The sequence below is a fragment of the Oscarella lobularis genome, chromosome 4 (genome assembly GCF_947507565.1).
Source record: "Oscarella lobularis chromosome 4, ooOscLobu1.1, whole genome shotgun sequence".
In the NCBI taxonomy this organism is placed as follows: Eukaryota; Metazoa; Porifera; class Homoscleromorpha; order Homosclerophorida; family Oscarellidae; genus Oscarella; species Oscarella lobularis.
Genome location: NC_089178.1, coordinates 2,209,670 through 2,231,224, shown reverse-complemented (window position 1 = coordinate 2,231,224; position 21,555 = coordinate 2,209,670). Strand labels below are relative to the sequence as shown.

The 21,555-nt window shown below is 49.5% G+C and overlaps 1 protein-coding gene across 1 annotated transcript; it reads left to right on the top strand.

The window, feature by feature from the left end:
- The first annotated feature begins 25 nt into the window (after positions 1–25).
- Positions 26–21,549, top strand: LOC136186695 (E3 ubiquitin-protein ligase UBR4-like). Its single transcript, XM_065974151.1, has 75 exons — positions 26–208; positions 263–354; positions 399–493; positions 561–1,036; positions 1,154–2,099; positions 2,150–2,241; positions 2,288–2,373; positions 2,424–2,509; positions 2,569–2,815; positions 2,875–2,992; positions 3,047–3,312; positions 3,367–3,437; positions 3,503–3,625; positions 3,679–3,792; positions 5,152–5,364; positions 5,436–5,909; positions 5,963–6,041; positions 6,100–6,178; positions 6,236–6,335; positions 6,388–6,509; positions 6,564–6,673; positions 6,731–6,826; positions 6,880–6,983; positions 7,040–7,110; positions 7,169–7,336; positions 7,394–7,427; positions 7,479–7,567; positions 7,624–7,681; positions 7,733–7,804; positions 7,855–7,928; positions 8,178–8,250; positions 8,303–8,377; positions 8,566–8,805; positions 8,853–9,023; positions 9,074–9,256; positions 9,323–9,391; positions 9,445–9,534; positions 9,608–9,760; positions 9,814–9,909; positions 9,965–10,093; positions 10,142–10,299; positions 10,349–10,883; positions 10,965–11,187; positions 11,248–11,516; positions 11,574–11,708; positions 11,761–12,034; positions 12,089–12,210; positions 12,276–12,521; positions 12,573–12,636; positions 12,696–12,820; positions 12,884–12,976; positions 13,029–13,592; positions 13,658–15,408; positions 15,468–15,600; positions 15,660–15,766; positions 15,830–15,968; positions 16,024–17,964; positions 18,027–18,315; positions 18,367–18,602; positions 18,657–18,854; positions 18,910–19,028; positions 19,089–19,161; positions 19,221–19,321; positions 19,382–19,493; positions 19,554–19,682; positions 19,734–19,823; positions 19,870–20,064; positions 20,114–20,175; positions 20,236–20,361; positions 20,425–20,704; positions 20,758–20,897; positions 20,948–21,038; positions 21,097–21,192; positions 21,241–21,307; positions 21,358–21,549. The coding sequence occupies exons 1-75, from the start codon at positions 114–116 to the stop codon at positions 21,417–21,419; spliced, it is 15,474 nt and encodes a 5,157-aa protein (XP_065830223.1). The 5' UTR covers positions 26–113; the 3' UTR covers positions 21,420–21,549.
- The last annotated feature ends 6 nt before the right edge of the window (positions 21,550–21,555 follow it).

The window sequence follows — 21,555 nt, the reverse complement described above, 5'->3', positions numbered from 1 at the left end:
GTGTATTGAGTAGATCGATCAATAACATTTAGCGACCACGTGCGTAGGCCCTGGACGGTCCTACGCGTTATAGCACGTGTTCGCTAAATGTTATTGATCCGGTCTTCGCCAACATGGCCGAAGCCCGTTTCACGCTCAGCGACTGCGTTCGTGCGCTCTGCGCCAAGCCAGATGCACTCGAAAGCGTCATTTTGGCAATAAACGATAGGTAGGACGAGAAAGGACTCATCTCCCAAAGAAATAGCGAACACGTTCTCACAAGCGCGTCGCACTTGTTCACACACGCGAAAGAAGAAGACGCATTCTACGACGCGCTCGTTCTCTTAACGAGCCACTACTTGGCCCATCGAAAAGGTAACTCAAATGAAGCTCAGTGGAGCCAATAACGTCTTCTCTAGGGCCCTCTAGTTCGCCCGCACGCGAACTCAAAAGGACTCTTCTAACCTACGCCCTAACCGTAGTGAAATCGTCGGAAGCGAGCCCATCAGCCCTGGTAGGAATCGCGCAAATCGAAAATAGCGAAGCGAGAAGAGAGGCGCCGTCTTCGCGATCCTTTGTAGACCCAATTTCTCACCGTCATCGGATCTCTCGTTCGACCCGACGTTTTTTGCCTCGAAAACGCTAACGAAATCAAAGAAAAGCTTTCGAACTACCCTATCCCATCCACCGCCGTCGCCGTCGTCACCGAAAAATCTGCCAATAGGCTTCCGGTCACGGAAGAAACGACTCCTGGTGTCGCCGCCCCCGCGACGGCGGCGGCGGCGGCGACCGGTAATCTAGGCGATCTTTTCACTCGATACAGTGCCGTTCCGACGTCGACGACGCTCCTGACTGATCGTCCGACGGCGTCGGCGTCGGCGTCGGCGTCGATGCGAAATCAGGAAGACGATGATCTTGTTGACGAATTGCGTCGCTTAGACGGCGACGAGGTGATTTTGAAAGCGATGGCGCGTCTTCCCGAAGTGACGTCGTTCTTGGAACTTCTGTCGGATTCCGTTGCGACGTTATTTGAAGAAGAAAGAGTCGACGTCAAAATGTAGGAGGATCGAGGGAGGGGGTTAGATTTAGAATAAAATGAATACCGCGAAACCTGGCGAACGTTCGTTTGGCCAGGTTTTACGGTGCAAAATTAAAATCGTCTTTTTTTTCTTAGAATCGAATCGTTCTTAGAAAGAGCGATTTTTGTCAAAAACGTGACGGCGCTGTGGACGTCTCTCGTCTCGAAAGGCGTCAAAGACGACAATGAACCGCGTCGAATAGCAGCTGCTTCGGCACTTGCAGCCGCTCTCTATTCAACGTACGGCGCAGATCGGCTGACCTGCTCTAGCAACAAATACGTGGCTCTCGAAGCCGCGCTGCAAATTCCTATGACCGTTGCTTCTGTACTCGGCTCCAAAACGCTTGGCGGCTTGCGTCTCGCGCTGTGTCTCATCTATAAACGCGGGCTCGAAATTTTGATTAACGGCTGCCCAGCCGATACGAACCTCTACGCTCTGAATGCGTCCGTGGGAGCACTGGCTCTCTCCCTGCTAAAAACGATCGTGCTCCTGTTTGAGAACCTTCAGACGGAATCGATCACCGTTCAAGCTACGGATTTGCCGCTCGCGCAGCTGATCGATTCGACGTCACTTCATCCGGAGAACGTCAAGTCGTTTTACGAGCTCGTTCATACGCTTTCGGTGTCCGCTTTTGACGCCGCCGTGACGGCTCGAACGAAACGAGGCAGTCTGATTGAGCCGCCGACGCCGTCACCGCCGCCCCTTCCGCCGCGAGCGTTGACGACGACGGCGGCGGCGACGGCGAATAAATCGTCACTGTTTCAAATGCTAATTGATATTGAGAGCGCTTTAACGAGCGGTGTCGACGGCGACGGCGGCGGCGGCGGCGGCGGCGATATACTCGACGGCGATCAGGAGTCCGGATTGAGGGAGATGTTCGAGGGAACGTCGCGAGATGGCGGTGGGAACGAAAGCGATAGTTCGTCGACGGATTTGTCACTGCCGCCGCCTTTGCCGCCTCGTGATTGGCCGCCGAAAAGAGCTGTTGGCGCTTCTGATGAAAAAGACGTCGAAGGAAAATTTTCTTATACTGCTGAAATTGTAAGTGGTGAAACGCGTTTTCTTATCGGCCTCATAAGTTTTGGACTTAGTTTATGGATTTGGCCTGCTTTGGCTTTTGTTTCCTGAACGATTTCGTTGCTATGAGTGGCGGCGGCAGCAGCACGGTTACTGAATTGTCAAGGTAAATCCGTTTTTGTTTAATATATCGGTATTGTGACACCGTGTAGGGAATTCTTTAACGGATCATCATTCTTTGAAGGAATTGTTCACTTGATAAAGAAATTAGATAAGAAGGTGGACATTCCGGAATCACGTAATTCTTCTACTGCGCAATAAAGAGAGAATAATTTGTGTACATTCTAGTGCCGTCCCTCGTCAATTTTTCCAATTCTATTGGCCGCTTGCTACAGTCATTAATAACGAAGAAAATCTGGCGAAAGGACTCATGTGTAAGGAAACCTGAGGGGAGAGGAGGGGGGAGATGACTTTCACTCTTGTCGTTTTGAAGGTGAGTGCTCTCGCTCGTCTTGGGATGAATCTAATGACGGAAAGTCCACGCGACGCCGATTGGCGTTTGTGTCCAACTCCGCGAGCGCTCGGCATCTTGGCTCATCATCTGATAAGTCTACAGCAGGACCACAGCGAAAAGATGCCGGGAAAAGCGGAACCCAGTTGCCGTTTGGCGTGGGAGAGACTCATTTCTACTCTCAAAAAATCGATTTGCGATCACCCGGTGGACGAAAAGCTTTTTGAAGGTGCGGCACGAAAATCTGATTCGAAAAGAAAAAAAATCGGGCGTTCGCTTCTATTCTAGATTTATCCGTCGAGCACGTTCAACTTTTTCAACTTCTCTTCGAGCATTTCGGCGTCGAAGATCGACGTGACTTGATTTGCCATTTTGCCGTTCCGACGTTGATTGAGGTCGCGAAGAGGTACGACACGCCGCGCCGGCAACGAAAGAGACGTCTCTAATGCCTGTTCTTTAGTGCTAACTTGGGCATGGTTTTTCCTCTTCTCCCCGCTCGTCTCCTTCTCATCGTCGACTACATGCTGCTGAGTTTGACCACGGCGCTGTCGGAACATTCCGTCTTGGATTTGGTCGGAATCAATTTGTTCAAACCCGGGTCGGTCAGCGGACTGATGCCAGCTGTTGGGAAACAGGACGACGCAGAGAACGTTCAGTACTTTCACTTTCTTGATGAAATGGAAAGCGACTACGTGCAGGCCGTTGACAGTGCTTCGGACAAAGGAGGTCCTCCGATGTTGGCCAATTTTAATAATTAATAATCGACTAATTTTAATTAAGGCGGGTCAGGTTGGGTCGTCAATCCGGTATCTCCATTCTTTTACGATCTCCATCCCGAAGTGGAAATCCTCGTTAGTTTTTTTGTATATGGGACTCGTTCGCTTGACACAAGCGCGTTTGTGTCTCTCTTATTTAGAACTCTGAAGTGTCTCTTCTGCTTGGCTCTACGTATCCAACGCTGTATCAGAGCGTTGTAAACTTGTTGCTTTGCGGCTCCTTCTCGCCTCATCTATTCAAAGATTCATTGACCGGCGCTCAGGTCTGATGGTACAGTCGTAGGCTAAATCGCCTGTCTAATCTCTTCTCGTGCAGACGTCTCAGTCTGTTTGCTACTGCTTTAGCACAGCTTGGCGTATTCTCGAAATGCTGATACCTCCACTGGAATTCCTCAAGACTGTATCGGACTTACCTTCGTATCGCGTTGAGGTGCGTCTTTGGCGGGGGGGGGGGGGGGGGAATAGACGTAGTTTTCCAGGGCCCCGATCCTCACTCTCCTATCATACCCTGCCCATTGGTTAGGACGAGAACGGGTCGAATAGTCTAGCTACGTAGCGTTTTCGTCGGATTGTTTGCGTATCAACGACGAACGTTTGACTTGCCCGTTATAAAACCGGACGTAGCACCTTGATTTTGCTGACCCAGCGTACTGCCGTAACTGCGTATGCGTTCGCTTTTCGCGTCCGAATAGCGACTCAATGTCTTTCGAATAGACCCACAATGCATTTTACGACCGATGCATCGCTTCTACTTCTCGTATTAGGGCATTTCGTAGCAACGCGACGATTGACGTCATGGGTTGCTCAATGTCGCGTGACAAGGCGTGTCTGGCGTACGTAGGCACACATTCCTTGTCGTTTTTCGGTTTTGAATTGATTTGCGGCAAAATTTTGTTTGTTTTTGTGGTCAGAAATGCATTTGCGGCCAATTGGCAGAGGTTTCGGTTCAAACGAAGCACCTTTTGTCAGTTTTTGATCGTGAATAGCTGCAGTCGTTCGTCCCTAGTCGCGTATCAGTATAAATACCCAGCGTTTACAAGTACTAATCAGATGGAGCAGAGCAGAGCTCGTGGCTAGGATAGAAGGGAGATTGGCAACACTCCCCAAGGCTTGAGGCACTATGGCCCGGTGGTCGCCTCATGCCTCACTTGACAAGGGTGTAACATTGCACGCCTTCCTAGTTCTCGCATCTCTCTCCCAGCTCCTGGGCACCTCTGTCACCGGATAAACCTCCATAGCACCGTCTTCCGCGGGGTTTGTGTTCAAGTGTCGATGTTTTTTTTGATTTTTTTTAATTTCTTTACGCGAGAAACGCGTTTTTTGAGCTTCTAGCGATTAAACGACGAGTCTGTAAGCTTGTTCCCCCAAAGGGGGACCCTTCGCCCAATCCACGAATATAGACGTCCTATACCCAAACCTTCAGACTTCATAGGCAAAGGAACTGCCCTTTACAGTTTACCGCCAGACTTAACAAGGAAAAACTCAGTTTCCTAACTCTTTTAATTACTGCAGTAGAGTCGGCCTGTCGATTGCATTAATTACTGCAGCAGAGTCGGCCCGTCGCTTGCATTAGTTACTGCGAAGGCTTAAAAAATGTCGAGCGAAGCCTTTTCAATATATTGATTGTTAAACGAAGCTAGGTAACCATGCCTCTATAAAATTTTTCTTGGAGTTGGTGTATTGCTTCCAGCATAGATATAACGATATATTATGTCTATTCTTCCAGACCCTCTTCCCACATTGAAAATTTCTCGGCAGAACCTTTTCTGACTGTTTTTTTTTCATGCAGAAAGCGTCGGATCTGTGCATGCTTTTCGTCGCGCTGGATATCATACATAAAATGCGCCGAAATCATTGGACGCTTGGTATATTGCTATCACCTCTCGACTCGTCGGCTTCTCTTGAAGAAACTGCTTCTGCAACTTCTCTCGTTGAAAATCTTATAAAGAAAGCAAAGGACACAATCAGCTGTCTGTCACTCTTTCAACACATACTAGAAGAGGTGAATACGATATGATATAGTCTTTAACTTCGATTGGTGGATTTTCTACCATGGTATTTGTTGCACTGTAGCTGTACGATTTTGGTTTGGAATACTTCCGTTCGCCGTCGTCTTTGCCTCCCGTTGCCTATCTGATATGCGTGGATGCCGTGCTCACGAGCTATCACATTCTTTTGGACGAAATCTATTCTCAAGACGGAAAACCGAGTGAAAATGACGATCAACTAGACGAAATTCGACAGACAACGCAGAAGACTTTGCCTATCGTTCTAAATCACCTCACTCTGCTCGCCAAAGTAGCGAGAGCCTATCTCGTTGGCGGATCGGGTTTGACGAAAACAGAAATGAAATTCTCGACGTGTGACGCTGCTGAATCGGATCTCGACTCTACCGCTCAAGTGCTTATGAAAGCGCTCTCGGTGGGCAAAGTGAATAGACTATCGTCGGAACAGCTGACCGTCTCCAAGCTGCCAGAAAGGCTGACAGAAGCATTGACGGCGTGGGACGATGTCTCACAAATGGATCTTCTAGCCTTAGTGGATCAGGTACGACGACATTCTTGCAAACGACTTGCGCGACGATATCGCTTCTTCTTCAGTTTTCCGAGGAAGAAAGGCAACAAAAATCCGTCTTTCTAATACGATCTCTTCTATTGGCCTACAACACAGACGTAGTCGGTACGTTATCAATTGAATAGACGCGTCTCGTATTCTCATATTGTCTCTTATCTTAAAGTGTGCAGCAAGTACTACTATTGCAGTGCTCTTCGACACCTGATGGGCTATTGCACGAGAGTCACCGATGACCTTCTCAGGTACACGACAACCAAAAAAGTGATGGGACCCCCTTCCTATTTGACTCGTTAACGTAGATGGTGTTTCAAAGAGACCGAAAACGAAATGAAAGACGTCGTTGGAAAGACGTTGTTACCGCTAACGATCGACGCGACAACCGGATTTGTTTGCAAAAAGGTACCGTTTCGCTGAGCCCATCGCGTTTTTGAGCGCGACTCCCTTCGTCCAGTACCAAAACTTGTTCGATCTCGTCCTGGGAAGCGATTCAAGCGACGTCTATAGGACGGCACTGTTGAAAGAGTTGCTAGCTCGATCCGACGAGCTCATGTTGACCAGGGACGTTCACTTGAGGTGATGAAGGCCACTTCTTTTTTTTATCGGTTCTTAGACGCTGACTTTCTATAGTCCGTACGCCGAGGATATTCTTGCCGACACCGCCGAATTGTTTAGCAATATGCTGGACAAGGCTTCAACTGGCGGAGCGTTGATGCAATTCTTTAAGCAAGAAGACAGAAGTTGGTTTCTTTATTTAATTTTTTCTTGTTTTTTTTACGGGAACGGAGTTTTGCTAGATGTGGTCGAAATTCTTATGACCGCTTCCTTGCCGTCCGTTTCAGCGACGTATCGGACCAAATTGTTGAAATTCTTCAACAAGTTGCTCGCTCAAAGTGAGTTAGGAAGACTGCGTTTTTCCCCCCCTAGTTGCAATCTGTTAATCCAGACGAAAGTTCTCCCGATGTTTTGAATGCCTTCGAAAAGCTTGATCAGGTCGAAGAGTCTCGGCTGCGTTCGTGGCTCAAAGCGATGCTGGCTGCGGGAGAAAAGGTGCCGATATCTCGCGACCGGTTCGAAACGTTAGTTCTAATGTATACCTTTTTCAGGATGCCGGTGCTAAGGGATCGTGTCACGAGCAACTGGCCACCTTTATCTCGTCCTTGTTCAAACACGACAGGTAAAAGTGTGCTGTTTGCATAGGTGCGGCGTTTTTGTTCGATAAAAGCCGACTTTAGTCCCGTTTCTGAAACTGTGAGCTCGAAGCTGCTGGACGGATTCATCAGTCTAGGCCCTCTCGGAGAATTTGGCAACCTCCTGCCAAGCTGCATTCATTTAGCGGGATACAAATCCGGCGAAAGTCACACGCGACTGTTCGCGGCGGCTGTCAAGTGGCTTACTCTCTGGTAAACGCTTACTTTCACGTTATCATCGTCTTCTGTAAATCGTTTTCTTTCTCGCAGCAAACCGCCGCCGTTGACTGGCGGCGAAGAAAAGGTGACTATAGAACTCGACTTCAATCTTTGGATGTATTGTTTCCCATACTAGACTGATACTACGTTGCCCACCCGGTTGGTGGCTGACCTACTGAAATACGTCGCCGACATTATGATTGCTCTGAAATGCGTCTCTGGAAAGTAAAAAAAACTTCTTTATTGTACTGTATTACATCGTAATCGCTGTTTCTTTCCAGGAAAGGGCAAGGGAAGCAGCAGTTCGCCGAGTCGGACGACGGAGACCTCAGTTTTCAGGTTCGCTGCTTCGTTTTCTCTCGAATCGTCGCTCTAGCCGCCTTCACTTAGGATCTTGATTCGGATTGTGCCGACGACGCTTATGGCGACGATCTTGGAGACGATTCAGCAACGGAAGAATCGGTACGATTTCTCGTCGTGTTATTGGTCTTGCGTAGTTGAATTTGTTCAAGGATGGCGAGGACGCGCTTTGCAACCAATTGTGCACGTTTACCGTCACACAGAAGGAATTCATGCATCAGCACTGGTACGTGGATACTTGCGCGAAAGGGAGGCGTCTTTAGGCCCAAATCGAAGCCAAACGAACCCTTTTCCGTGGGTGCGTTTGGTCAAATCTGAGGCCGACAGTAAAGTTTCTTCCTAATTGGTCGCTGGCTGGCGTGGGGAATCAATCGTTAGTCAGTTTTTCCCAGGGGAAGGACAAGAATGAATCGTCCTTTAGCTAGGCTTTCTATTGTCGAACGTTACTACGCGCGTGCTCTTCTCTTGGGTATAGGTATCATTGTCATACTTGCAACATGGTAGACGGAATGGGAGTTTGCACGATTTGTGCCAAAGTCTGCCACAGGGTAAGCGCTTCCATAACACGATTTTTTTTAAACCTTTCACTTTTGCCGGTAGGATCACGATCTTTCCTATGCCAAGTGTGGCTCCTTTTTCTGTGATTGCGGCGCGAAAGAGGACGGCAGTTGCAAGGTAATAAAAAACTACGCGTGCTCGTTTCGAGGGCCTTCGCGATGGATAACCCTTGCTTGGACGCCATAATTCGCTCGCGGGGATAAAGTTTAGGCCCGAAACACGAGTTCTACCTTGGTTACCATACGGAGAGAAAATTTGCGTGAACGTATGGAATTTCTGTGGAACGAAAGTATTATTTGTTGTAGGCTCTTGTAAGACGGCTTCCCGGTGGAGATGCTAAAAGTCAGAAAAAAACGACTTCAAGTCTGGCAAAACCGCTCGGAAAGACGGTGAAATCCGAATCAAGAAAGGAAGAGCGAGCGTATCAGAGTTATCATCGTCGTACGAAACGACGCCGATCGGTTGAGAGTGTAGTCATTCCACCGGACCTGATTCAGCTGGGAAATCAGATTAAGACCTACGAGGAAGATCTGCAAGGCATTGTGGTAAGAAAAGGCCTCCCAGACGGTGGTGGCTAACGCCTTTGGTTCAGAACGAGTTCTCGCTTCCGACAATTGCGCTCAATTTCATCGATCAACTTCTGCCGTCTCTTGTCAAAGTCAGCCAACGCAATCAGGCCGAATCTGGCATAGGATACGGAATCAGAGAGCTTGAAAAACTTCACCGCGACGACAAGGAAGTGGAGATGGTGGACAATCTAACTGTGAGTGCAACTGCCGTCATAAGTCTGTTTTTCACTCTGTTCCTCTTCAGACGGCTACGCTGAGCTCGCAGGATGGCGCTTTTGAGAACGTAAAACTGTCGTATAGCGGCGAACAGGGTCAAGTGGCGAAGCGCTTTATTGGTGCTAACGTGTTGACTCGAGTTGCCATGTGCGCTTTGGGATCTCCGAGAGGAAAGAAGCAATTTCTTCTGATATGCCACGACAAGGGAAAGGTGCGCGCCGCGGTGTAAGGCAAATGCGATGGCTCGTTGCATTGAAACGTCTTTTTTCTTATGAAGTTGACTCTTTTGCTGTTGTCTTCTCTACTGAAACAGGCCGAATCGTCCAAAAAGAAGCTAACTTTAGCCGTGAGTCGATTATACTAGCCGACCGGTCGTTTCGTTATTTGCAATTTTTTTAGAGACTTTCGTCTTCATCTGTTCCGTTTACCGTGATCACAGCCGCGTCCAATCCTTGCAACGACGAATGCGTTGCACTTTGCGGCTTACAGGTAAGCTTAGCCATCGTCAGATTTTTAGAATTTGTCCACGTCTTTTTTATCTATATTCATTCTTTTTTGCTAGGAGTGCCAAGTTCTGACGTTCAACTCGTCGGGTGCCGTGTCCGATCACCTCGTTCTTCATCCGTCGCTCGATCAGGGAAAGTGCATCCTAAAGCCAATTTGGTTGCCCGGATCTCAAACTCAATTGGCCATAGTTACAGTGGATTTCATAAAAGTAGTCGAAGCCGAGTGCTACATGTATCTCCGCTATATTTTCTCACTGTGTAGATCTACGACCTATCCGTTGATGCTATCAGTCCCGCCTATTACTTTCTCCTTCCTTCGGAAAAAATTCGAGATGCTACTTTTATTTGCTCAGACAAAGTAGGCGTTCTTTCGTAAAGCAGACAAGCGCGACGATTTTTTTTGTATTTTTTAGAGCCAGACACTCGTCGTGATGACCGTTGAAGGTCATCTGTACATTCAGCCAATGGACAAATCAAACAGCGCGAATCACGGCCCATTCTATTTGACAGTGCAACTTATTGTTGAACATGCGAATCTTAAAGTAAGTGTTTTGCTCGGCGTTGCGTCGTCGCGTTTGACGATCCGTTAGGAAACGAACGGCACTGTGGCCGAAGGCGGACTATCGGTCCACTATTCGCACGGTCTTCAACTCCTCTTCTTCAGCTACGCCAAAGAATTTTCGTACGCCGCTAGTTTGGGCGAAAATTCGAACGCGATTTCGAAGCTGTTCCCGATCGAATTCAAAAGGTAACCAAAAACTGATTGTCGTACGAAGGAAAAAATCGGTTTCTATCAGCGGAAGTCGAAATTCCGCCGGATTGACGGACTGGAGCGACGTACGAAATCACCCGGGCTTGCTCATGTGCTTGACGCATCCAAGTGGCTTGCCCGTCATGGTTCTCGTCGAACCGAACAAGATCTCACTGCAAGAATTTAAGAACATGCCGGCCAAGTCGAAAGTGCTCGGCATGATCTCCATACGTCACGGCTCCGGCGCTCAACTCGCCAACTATCGAACGACGACGATCGTCCTCTCGGACGACGGAAGCCTTCGAATCTATCTGGCGAACAACGGCAGGACGAATCACTGGCTCAGCCCGTCGTTTCGTCCGGCGCATCCTCTCGCCGACGTGCGCACCGTCGGACGACGAAGAGCGATTCGAGCTCGTCAGAAGGCCGTACGACACGTTCGACTTCCCGTCGATCATTTCGAGAACTGTCAAACGTTGTCTGACGTCGAGTTCGGCGGAAAAGACATTTTGCACGTTTATAATAGCCAACAGGTGAAAGTCCGTCTCAACACGCAAGGAACGTATTTGGCCTGTACTAAAGTAAAGAAAGGGGTTTTTAATCGAACCATTGCGCGAAACTAGCTGTCTCTCTCTCTCTCTCTCTCTTTTTTCTTGAAATAGCCGACAGGGTTTGATTTGGTCGTCGTCAATTTGTCGTCGTCGTCGGTGATTGTCGGCGTGAGAGTTCAAGTTGGAGGTCAGTCGGTCGACAAAGCGCCGAGCTACTTTGAAGTATTTGGACGGCAAATGACGACGTCGGTGACGCGAAGTCGCTGGTACGATTTGCCTTTTACCCGAGAGGAAATGCAGACGGTTGCAGTGGAAAAGAAGTTTACGCTCAAAGGTGCGAAAGCGACATCGTAAAATAATATAAATGAGTCGTAGAACTGTTTTTTTTTTCTAGTCGGTCCGAGTCACGATGCGAATAATATCACGATGATCGACAGCGTCAAAGTGTACGGCAAAGCGAAAGACGAATGCGGCTGGTTGAACGAAACGGTCGACGACGCCGAATCGCGATCGGATTCCGCTAGTGCTCTGTCCCTTGCCGGCGAACAGGAATACGACGCCGGCAATGGGAGCGGCGTCGGCGACGCTTCGCTCGACGACAAAATGGTGGCGAGTTGTCTCCAGATTCTCGACGGCTGCTTTTCCGACGGCAACAGAGATCAGGTACGATTACTATAGCGAGCGCGAGCTTTCTCCTTTTCGACCAATTTGTTTCTTCAGACCGCTTTCGAGGAGAAGTGCTACGCTTTTGCTACGCAACTTTTGACGGCGTCTACCGTACCGATCGTACACGCTCAGACAAAAGCCTTACTCGCTGCGTTTTACTCCAGCCGTCAAGATTATCACCAACATAAAGTTTGTTGATCTTTTTTTTTGGTCTCTCGCTCGCCAAACGACCGTTTGTTAGGACTGCGCTCAATTGGCCCAGGTCTTTCATCTTCTTCGCGACACGTCGAAGTTGGACGTGGAGTCGTTTCAGAAGGCTTTGGCCTTGGCACGAGGCGTTGGTATAGCGCGACCGGCGAATCTTCATCGAATCGTTGCCAATCGGGAGGTCGGCGACGACGAAGAGACGACGCCCGTCGATGCGGCGTGGTTCGTCGAAACGTTAGTATCGGTATTTTGGTCGTTCTATGCCAAACGCTCAATAAACGCCGCTTTGACGCCCATTTGCAATCCGGGTAGAATAAAAAAGAGAGCAACGTTTTTATGATCTATCACTTTTTCATGCATAGGAATCACTCGGGTTGACACGACCGTGACCGCTTTGGTTGAAATTCTCAATGCTCTCGTGAACGCCTCCTCTTCGATATTGCCTCAAGTCGCTCCCCATTACCTTAAAATGTTGCTCTGCGAGGTCAGTTTCGCGTTTTTTTTCTTTCTAAGTGCTGCTATCGGAAAATACCATGTTATTATTGTCAGGATCCGAACGTGAGTTCTACTTGCTATCATGCTCTCGTTTACGCACTCAGACCGAGAAAACGACGCAAAGCTCCTCCGCCACCGACGTCGCTTTCGCCTGCCCAAGCCGCCGCTGCTTCATCGGCGCCCGTCTCGAAGCCGCCGGAGAAAAAGAAGAAGGAAAAACGGCCTCCGTCGTCGAAAGAGCGATCGGAGAGAAAACAAGAACGTCGCGTCGTTCGTCGAAGAGTTGGAGGGCCAGCGATGGTAAGGGATGACCTACGAGGTGAATAAAAATGTTACGAAATCTCGTCGCAGGCTTTGCCTCCGTCAATGGCTGCCATGATGAACAATCCCGAGTCCGTTGAAGCCGTAATGGCAGGTGGGGGAAAAAGAAGCGTATTGTTTTGCATGATGTCAATTATTTATTTACGTGTTTAGGATTTTCCGGCGTTCGACGTCCGCCGCCGCGCTCCGCCGCGCTCGAGCACATGTTACACGTGGCGGGAATGGTCGACGACGACGCGATGATGGAGCTTGCTATTCAATTGAGCCTTCAGGAACAGGTGAAAAAAAGGCGACGTCCGACGACAACAGTTTGATGCCCTCACTATACGTATTCTCATTAGGGATCATCGCCGCCAACTCAACAGGTTCAAAGAGGGAGCGCTGAAGCTCGAGAGAATAGCGGTCAATCAGCGGTGCAACAGGCACAGGGAGAAGTGCGGATTTTTTTTTCACTTGAACGCGTATCGCGTAACTTTTCTCTTCTAGTCCGTCTCGCCGGAAGAATTCGATGATAGTCTCTCGCAGAGTACGTTGTCGGGCAGCGAGCACGAGCCCCAAGCGGACGTAGCAGCTCGCGCGGCTCAACCGGACGAAGAGATGCTCGAATTCGTCGAAGATCCGCCCGACGATTTGATTCACGGCGAAGAGCTGTTCGGCGATTTGCCCGAAGACGTGATTGGTGTACTCGACATGGACGTCGATCACGAGTTGGTTCTGCCGGCAGTGGCGGCGGGAGGCAGTGGCAGCGGCGGCGGCGGCAGCGGCGAAAACGCGCCAGTCGTATCGCCAGAACGGGAAATAGAGGAGGCGAAAACCGCCGAAAGTTCGGTCGTTGACGACGGCGAGGCGCTTTTGTCGCTTCCTTTGTCCGACGATCGCGAGAGTGCTCCGTTGACCGTGCCGGACGACGAAACGGATCGAAACGACGATCAGATAGTTGCCGTGAACGCTCGATTGAAGTCGCAGCGAATTGATCTTTTGAGAATCTTGCTTCAGCACGTTTCGGAATTGAGAGAAATCGGCGGCGTCAAATCGGTGCCGTATTTCCAAGTACGACACTTTTTTGCACGACGACAACGCGAATAAAAATAAAACTTTTTTTCTTCTTTTTTCAGGTGATTCTTTATCTCTGCTCGCTTCTCGGAACGGACGACGAAGACGTGACGGTCGCAAACGAACTCATCGTCTGCTTGATACGAGAATTGAACTTTGGGGAAGAAAATTCCAAGGATATTTTCGTCCGAACAAGTTGGAGAGAGAATCAGGTTCTCGTTTGGAGACTACTCAGCGTTCTCATGTCAAAAGATAAGCCGACCGAAAGCCAAAAATTGATTCAGAGTGCCGTGTGCGGCGCTCTGCTGAACGAGAAGACCATTCCGTATTGCTTGAACGCCCTAACGAGTTTGCTCGACTATTGGAGAAAGAACGCTGAGTCGAACGAGTCGACCAGCGTTCCCGTTCCCGGCGCTCTTCTCAAGCCTCGTCTCGCCTATGCACTTCCCGACTTTTCGCCGTTTTTTGTTCGCCAATACGTACTCGGTCACGCGAAGGACATTTTCGAGTGCTATCCGCTTCTGATTACGGAGCTTTTGCTTCGAATTTCGTACCAAATCAGAAAATTGTCCGCCGTCGCCAGAGGCGGCGGCGGCGGCGGCGAATCGCAACCGAAAGCAACGTTCGGTTCGAAATGGAAAAACTGTTTGGCCCAATACATGCTTGTGCACCAATCCGTACAAGTTCGACGACAAGTGCGAAAGCTCCTTCTTTCCTTATCCGGCTCCAAAGAAAAGTATCGCGAACTGCGCGATCTTCATCTACTCGCTCATCACGTTCAATCCGTTCGAAGTTTGTGCAGTCAAGGCGGCTACGATGCGAGTTGCGTCGAACCCATTCCTCTCGCGTTGCCCTACGACGGCTTGCTCACTTTTTACGAACACGTAAAAGCGTGCAGCGACGTCGCCGTCACGAGAACGGCCAGTTGGCAATTGTTCTGCGAACAAGAAAACACGGTTTTGTCGTTTTTTCTTCGCGTTAGCTTGCTCGTGCCGGAAGGAATTGTCGGCCAGATCTTTCAACTGCTCACCAGCGCCGTTTGTGGCGTGCCGGGCACCGCCGCCTCCGGCGCCAAAGGAGCAGGAACGAAATACAAGAAAGATCGAAAGAGCGAGTCGGTTGCATCCCAACAACCTCCTCTTACCGCGGTTCAGTTGAAGAAGTGCCAGACGCTCGCCGATCAACTCACGACGTCCGTCAATCTTCAACTTTTGACGGCGTTCGTGCGATTGTTTCTCTTGGAATCGAACAATTCTCGTATTCGTTGGCAGACTCATCTGTTTCTGACGACGCTGAATAAGTTGGGTTCCGATTCGCAACGAGCGCGACTAACGGAGCTCTTGTGGAGCCTGTGGCCCGATTTGCCGTCGTACGGTCGTAAAGCGGGCCAATTCGTCGACCTTCTCAGCTGCTTCATTGCCAGCAAATCAGATCAAGTCTCCGAAGCGCAAACGCACTCGGAACGGGCCGTTCAGCTGTTAAAAACGCAAAACAGTCTCCTAGCTCGTCATCGAAACTCGCACATTTACACTTCGCTGCAGGGGCTCGTCGAATTCGACGGCTTCTATCTGGAAAGCGATCCTTGCCTCGTCTGCAATAATCCCGAAGTGGCGTACACGAGCGCGAAACTCGCGTCGCTCAAGTCCGACATGAAGTTCACGACGACTTGCCAATTGGTTAAGTTGTCAGGAAGCTACAACATCTCCAAATTCGTCGCTCGCATCAGCGACGTTCGTCGCACGAAAATGGTTCGCACGATCAATTTGTACTACAGCAACAGGACCGTTCAATCGGTCATCGAACTAAAAAACAAGTAAGAAAGCGTGGTTCGATTATTATCTGTCTTCTCCTCGAGCGAAACTCTCTCGTTAGGCGATCGTTGTGGAAGCAAGGAAAGTCGTGTCGTTTGAGTCCGGGTCAGAATGATTTGAAAGTCGACTTTCCTTTGCCGATTGTCGCATGTAATTTTGTGATTGAATTCGCCGACTTTTACGACAACTATCAGGTACGTCGTGTTGCTCCTTATTCGCATTACGTGTAGCAGGTATATTTCTGCTCTTATAGGCGAGTTCCGAAACTCTGCAGTGTCCGCGTTGCAGCGCTCAAGTCAACGCAAACCCGGGGATCTGCGGGAATTGCGGAGAGAACGTCTTTCAGTGTCACAAGTGCAGGTGAGAGGCGCGACACCTGCATTGAAGAAGAGAACACGAGAGATAATTCCTGGGTCTTTCTAGGTCAATTAATTACGACGAAAAAGATCCATTTCTGTGTATTTCGTGTGGTTACTGTAAATTCGCGCGCTTCGACTTTGCGGTGACGAGTCGGCCGTGCTGTGCCGTCGATCCCATCGAGAACGAAGACGACAGGCAAAAGGTTGCAAAAAAATGACGTCATTTAGTTTTCTTCTTCTTCTCATACTTTCCTTCAGGCGAATTCAACAATCAACTCCTTATTGGAACGAGCCGACAAAGTCTACAAGCAACTCGCAACGAATCGCGAGCCGCTCGACGTTCTTCTCTCCGAAGTGGGCGAATCGTCCGGCGAAGTGGAACGAACCGTCGACTTGGAAACGGGAATTCAAACGGGCTCCTCCTCCGCCGCCGCCAAAGCGGGCGTAAACAAGATCATTCAAGCCGTAGCGCGACGATACTGCGTCGACTGCCGATCGTCTTTCGAAGCGCTGAGCAAAATCATGCAAAAGGTCCTCGCTTGCCGAAAGGAAATCATCGAATACGATCATCAGCAGTTGGAGAGGGCGTACAATCAACCGTCGTCTTCGTCGTCGAGCCGACCGTCGACCCCCGCCACGACGCCGTCGACGCCGTCGACGCCCGTAGTCGATCAGTCGCCGTCGAATTTTCTCGCGTCGGCTCAGTCGCGTTTGGCGCAGTTGAGCCAGTCGGCTGGCGCGACGGCGAAGCCGAACTGTTACGGATGCATGTCGGCGGCGACGGAGCACTGCGTCGCTTTGCTGCGAGCGCTCGCACTCCAACCGAAAATGCGAGAGATGTTGATTCAACAGGGATTGGTTCGAGAGCTCGTCGACTTCAACTTGCGACGCGGCAGCGTGGCGATGCGTCGCGAAGTGCGCGCTCTGCTCTGTCTCCTGACGCGCGACAATCCGTCGGCGACGCGCCGACTCAATCGGATTCTCTTGCGACGCGTCAAGGCGGCGCTCGATCAACACGAATCGAATCCGAGTCTCGTCGTTTCGATTCAGCACGAAATGCGTCTTCTCATGTCGACGATCGGCACGCGCGATTCGTGCTGGGAACTTCGACTCCGATCCGTCTTCAAGCTCTTCGTCGTCAGCAACGCGTGCACGAATCCCGTCGTCATGGAACACATTACCCTTCCCTGCCTTCGAGTTCTTCTTCACGTCATGAAATTGCCCAACGACGCTGCCGATCGTATCAAGGAGAGAAAGTTATCGTCAGCGTGGATCGACACCGGTGCCGTCGCCGATGCGACGCGCTGGCTCAAAGGCGATTCTCGTCATAGATTCGTCGCCTGGAAAAAACGCATCGAAAGTGGCGGCAGTGCGGAAATTGCGAACGAGGAGCGTTTGGCGGAGAGATACGGCAAGCGTTGGATGTTGGCCGTGTTGCGACGCAAAGACGAACGGAGCCAGTTGAACGCGCAAAATTGGCTGCGACGAATTCTCTTTAGTCCTTCGTCGAAGACGGCTCGACAAGTGGCGTGCGCAATTGTCGAGATCTTGTGCAAGGAAGACGATCGACGGCAACGAATACTCGATTTACTCTCCGGTTGTCTCGTCGACTTCAGCGAAGCGGGTCAGAACGGCGAAGAATTTCTCCGACTCTATCAAACGCTATCCGAGCCGGAACGATGGAAGAAGTATCTCGCCGTGAAAGGAATTCTACCGCTTCTCGGTCGTCTGATCACGAACGAAATCAAGCAGCTCGCCGAATTGGAACAGCGTACGCTGAGCTCCGACTTGTCGCAGGGATGCGCGCTCAAAATGCTCACCGAGCTCCTCGTCTCGTTCGTGCAGCACGCTCAGATTCGACAGCGTTTCAAGAGCCGTCTCGTCGGTACGATTCTCAACGGATTTCTTTCCTTGAAGCGGCTCGTCGTTCAGAGAACGAAATTGATCGACGACACGCAGGCGTTACTGCTTCAATTGCTCGGCGACATGACGTCCGGCACGGAGGAGGAGACGAAAGCGTTTGTCGCCGTCTGCGTCGATACGTTGAACGAGTGTCCTCTCAACGACGTCATGACGCCCGTTTTCATATTCGAACGTCTTTGCAATATAATCAATCCGGAGGAAGACGACGCGTCGGAGTTTTATTTGATTCTCGAAAAGGATCCAGCTCAGGAGGAGTTTCTCCAAGGGCGAATGCAGGTATAGGGAACGTGCAGCGAAAAAAAGGGAAAGCGTGCTACGTCGTTTGGGTCTTTTTCTAGGGAAATCCGTACAGTAGCAAGGACCCCGGTATGGGTCCTTCGATGCGAGACATAAAGAATCGGATATGCACCGATTGCGAATTGGTAGCCCTCCTCGAAGACGACACGGGAATGGAACTGCTCGTGAAAAACAAAATCATGAGTCTCGATCTTCCCGTGAAGGAAGTCTTCAGACGAATCTGGTGCAAGGACGGCGACGGTCAGGACAAGCCAATGCGCGTCGTCTATCGAATGAGAGGACTCATGGGAGAAGCAACGGAGGACATGATCAATTCATTCGACAACGAAGGTATTTATATCATACGTCGATGCCGTATCGTTTGTCAATGTGACTTTATAGATCAGGCAAAGGACGACGAGGAAGTCTACGGGATGTCGGCGGTGCTGAGCGACTGCGGTGGGCTTGACGCGATGCTTCGTCGTCTTTCTAATCTCGGCAGCATCATACACGGAAAACAGCTGATCACTGCTTTGCTGAAGCTTCTCTCCTACTGCGTCAAAGTGAAGACGAATCGGGAATACCTGTCTCGTCCTGGCTTGAATTCTTTGAACATTATGCTTACCGCTTTGAACAAAGTAGACTTGAAAAAAAAAACGGGTGTTTTGTTGCTACTTTTTTTTTCTTTCTAGGCTCTTCGTTTGGAGAGGGATATGAATGATGGGAGTGGAGCTGCTATTGCTGAACAGCTTTTACTCATAATAGAAGCTGTTCTGCTCGAAGCGAGTGCACTGGCCACGTCACAAGGAGTGGCCCAAGAAATGCCCACGTTGTCGGAAGAACAAGCTCATTTGACAATGCTGCTGGATTTCATCGAAAGTCCTTACGTTGTAAGGAAAACTAAACCAATTTCGCCATGCTGTCGTTCATCTTTCTGTTTATTAGAAATCGAATGCTAGCGTATTGCAGGCTATGGTGAGGCTAATTCCATTTTTAACCTACGGCGATGAAAGTCGAATGCAAACGCTTCTTGACCACTTTTCGCCTCATCTTGATTTTGACAGGTTGCCTTAGAAAAAAATGTCTCGCTATTTGGAGTCGCGAACGTCTTCCTGTTGATTTAGATTCGATAAAGACCAAGGCCCTGACAACAAACTCTATTTGGACTGCTTTTGCAACATAGCAGACGGCATAGTGGTAAGAACGTTTTTCAAACAACGCCTTTTGGTATTACGTAATGCGAGATTATGTTGTAGAGCAACGCGCACGGTGCCCAGTTGAAAGACTTGATCTGCGAAATGGGAATCGTTGATTCTGCTATTCAGTACGTCGTCAACATGCCGCCTAGGCCAGCAAGGTTGCCATTATGCGTGCAGAGTTGTGTCAATGCGTAAATATGTGTTTGTTTATTTATTAGTGGAACGAAATCCGCTGACGACAAGCCGTTTCTGGATTTTCTTGCAAGGCCCTCTCTTCCGTATGTACTTCGAATTCTTACCGGATTGTGCAAGGGTCATCACAAAACTCAGGTCCTTTGTTCACTTGAACGTTTTACGGAGTCCGACGTTCAATTTTCTCTCTCGATACAGCTCGCCATCGGGGGATCCGCACTTCCGTCCATTCACCGATTAGAGCAGGTTTCCACCGAAGGAAGTGTGGGCACGCTGGCCGAAAATCTGATAGATGCCTTGCGAGACAACTCGGAAGTCGTTGCAAAGGTTAAACCGGTTGGATAATCGTTGAACTCGTTCATTATAAATTTTCTTCAGATCGACGACGTGCGACGTCAAACTCGAGCGGAAAAGAAGCGTCTTGCAATGGCAATGAGACAGAAGCAGCTAGGAGCTCTTGGAATGGCTGTACGTTGCTTCAAGCGCAATAGATCTGACTTAATTTCTTTCTAAGGTCAACGAGAAGGGGCTACTGGTTCCTAGTACTCAGATCGAAGGAGAAATGGAGGCGTTGGTTGAAGAAACGGGCTTGAAGTGCTGCATCTGTAGAGAAGGCTACAAGAATCATCCGAAAAAGGCTCTGGGAATATATACGTTCACGAAAAGAGCAATCATTGACGAATTTGAGAACAAAGCCAGAAAGGCCCAGGTGAGTCATTTTCTTTTGACTTTCACGACTGGCAATCGTACCAATTTAGGGTTGTTCGACGGTCAGTCACTTCAACGTTGTTCATTACGATTGTCATTATTCGGCTATCAAGTCGGTTTTAGATTAGGAAAAAACGTATTTTCTTGTCTAAGACTCTTCTCGCATTTGCAGACACTCTCGCAGTCGAGACGAATGGGAAAGCGCTTTTCTATACAACGCCAATACGAAGTGCAACGGTCTCATGCCCATTTGGGGTCCCGAAGTGTCGGAGTCTCTCTACGTGAGCAACTTAGCGAGGTATTTAGTCATCCTAATTTCTTTTCTACGTTTTGCTGGACGCTTCCTTCTCTTTTTGTCCAGATATAGCAGCAATATGGCAGAGTGCACGGGTCTCCACGACCTCTCCTTCCTCTCGGTCGTTCGCGATCTTCGTCTGCTTTTGCTCCGCTTCGCGCGCGAACTGCCGTTCAGCGCGGAATCGGGCGGCGGCGGCAGGGACAGCAACATTCACTTCGTTCCCTATCTCATCAGCACGGCTCTCTATCGAGTCAGCAGCGCTCGAGGCGGGCTCAACATCGACAAGCAGATAGCCGGGTTTTTGGAAACACCGAAGGAGAAATGGATTCAGGGTTGCTACGAGGTAAATTCACTTCTTATCGAATCGACTTTTTACGGAAGAATTGCCTTGTCAAGGTGGACGGCCCTTTGGAGTGCGTTGTGCTGTCATTGTTCGCGTACGCGTCGAAAGAGTGGAAGCCCCTACGAACGAAATTTTTGCGCCGTTTGATCGTCCTAGCTCACGTCCGACACATATTCCCGACGCCACCAGAAAAGCAAGCGTGAACGAAGTCGTTTGTTTTTCTTTTACGTGTATTTTGTGCAGGTTCGCGTCGCCCGCTGTCGCCGAGTACACCGTATACAAGCCCGTTCTAATGCTTTTTGGCCTTATTGACATGATTCACGGGCACCTGAAGGTGTGTAAATTGCTCTCTTTTATAGTCACGCACAGTGCCAAGTTTTTTTCTGATTCAGCCTTCGGAATTGGGTCAGTCGATTTCCACCCTTTGTTCGTCTTGGCTCGAGTGGCTCCGTCGTAATGACCAGGCTGCGTTAGCAGCTTGCGATAAGGTATAAAGCCGGAAGTTGAGCACTTTTTTGACTCGCGTCTTGTTTAAGATTCTGGCTCGTTATCAAGACGAGTTCCTGCCTGCTGAATCGTTTGCAGAATTTTGCGACGTAGCAGGTACACTCAGTTTTTTTCATGGACTCTTAAGCTCGTAATAATCTTTCTAGGATTCGTTGAAGAAACAGGGAATGCCGACGAATTTTTGGCCGACTCCTTAAAATTTGAATAGGGACCCAGAGAAAACTAAAAGATAAGTGTTTGTTTTGTCATTGCGTTCGTGCCTAAGTAGATAGATGTAATTCTCGCGTGATCTGTGCACACCTCTTTCTTTCTTAATTTTTAATTCACGTGCGCTCTAATTACGC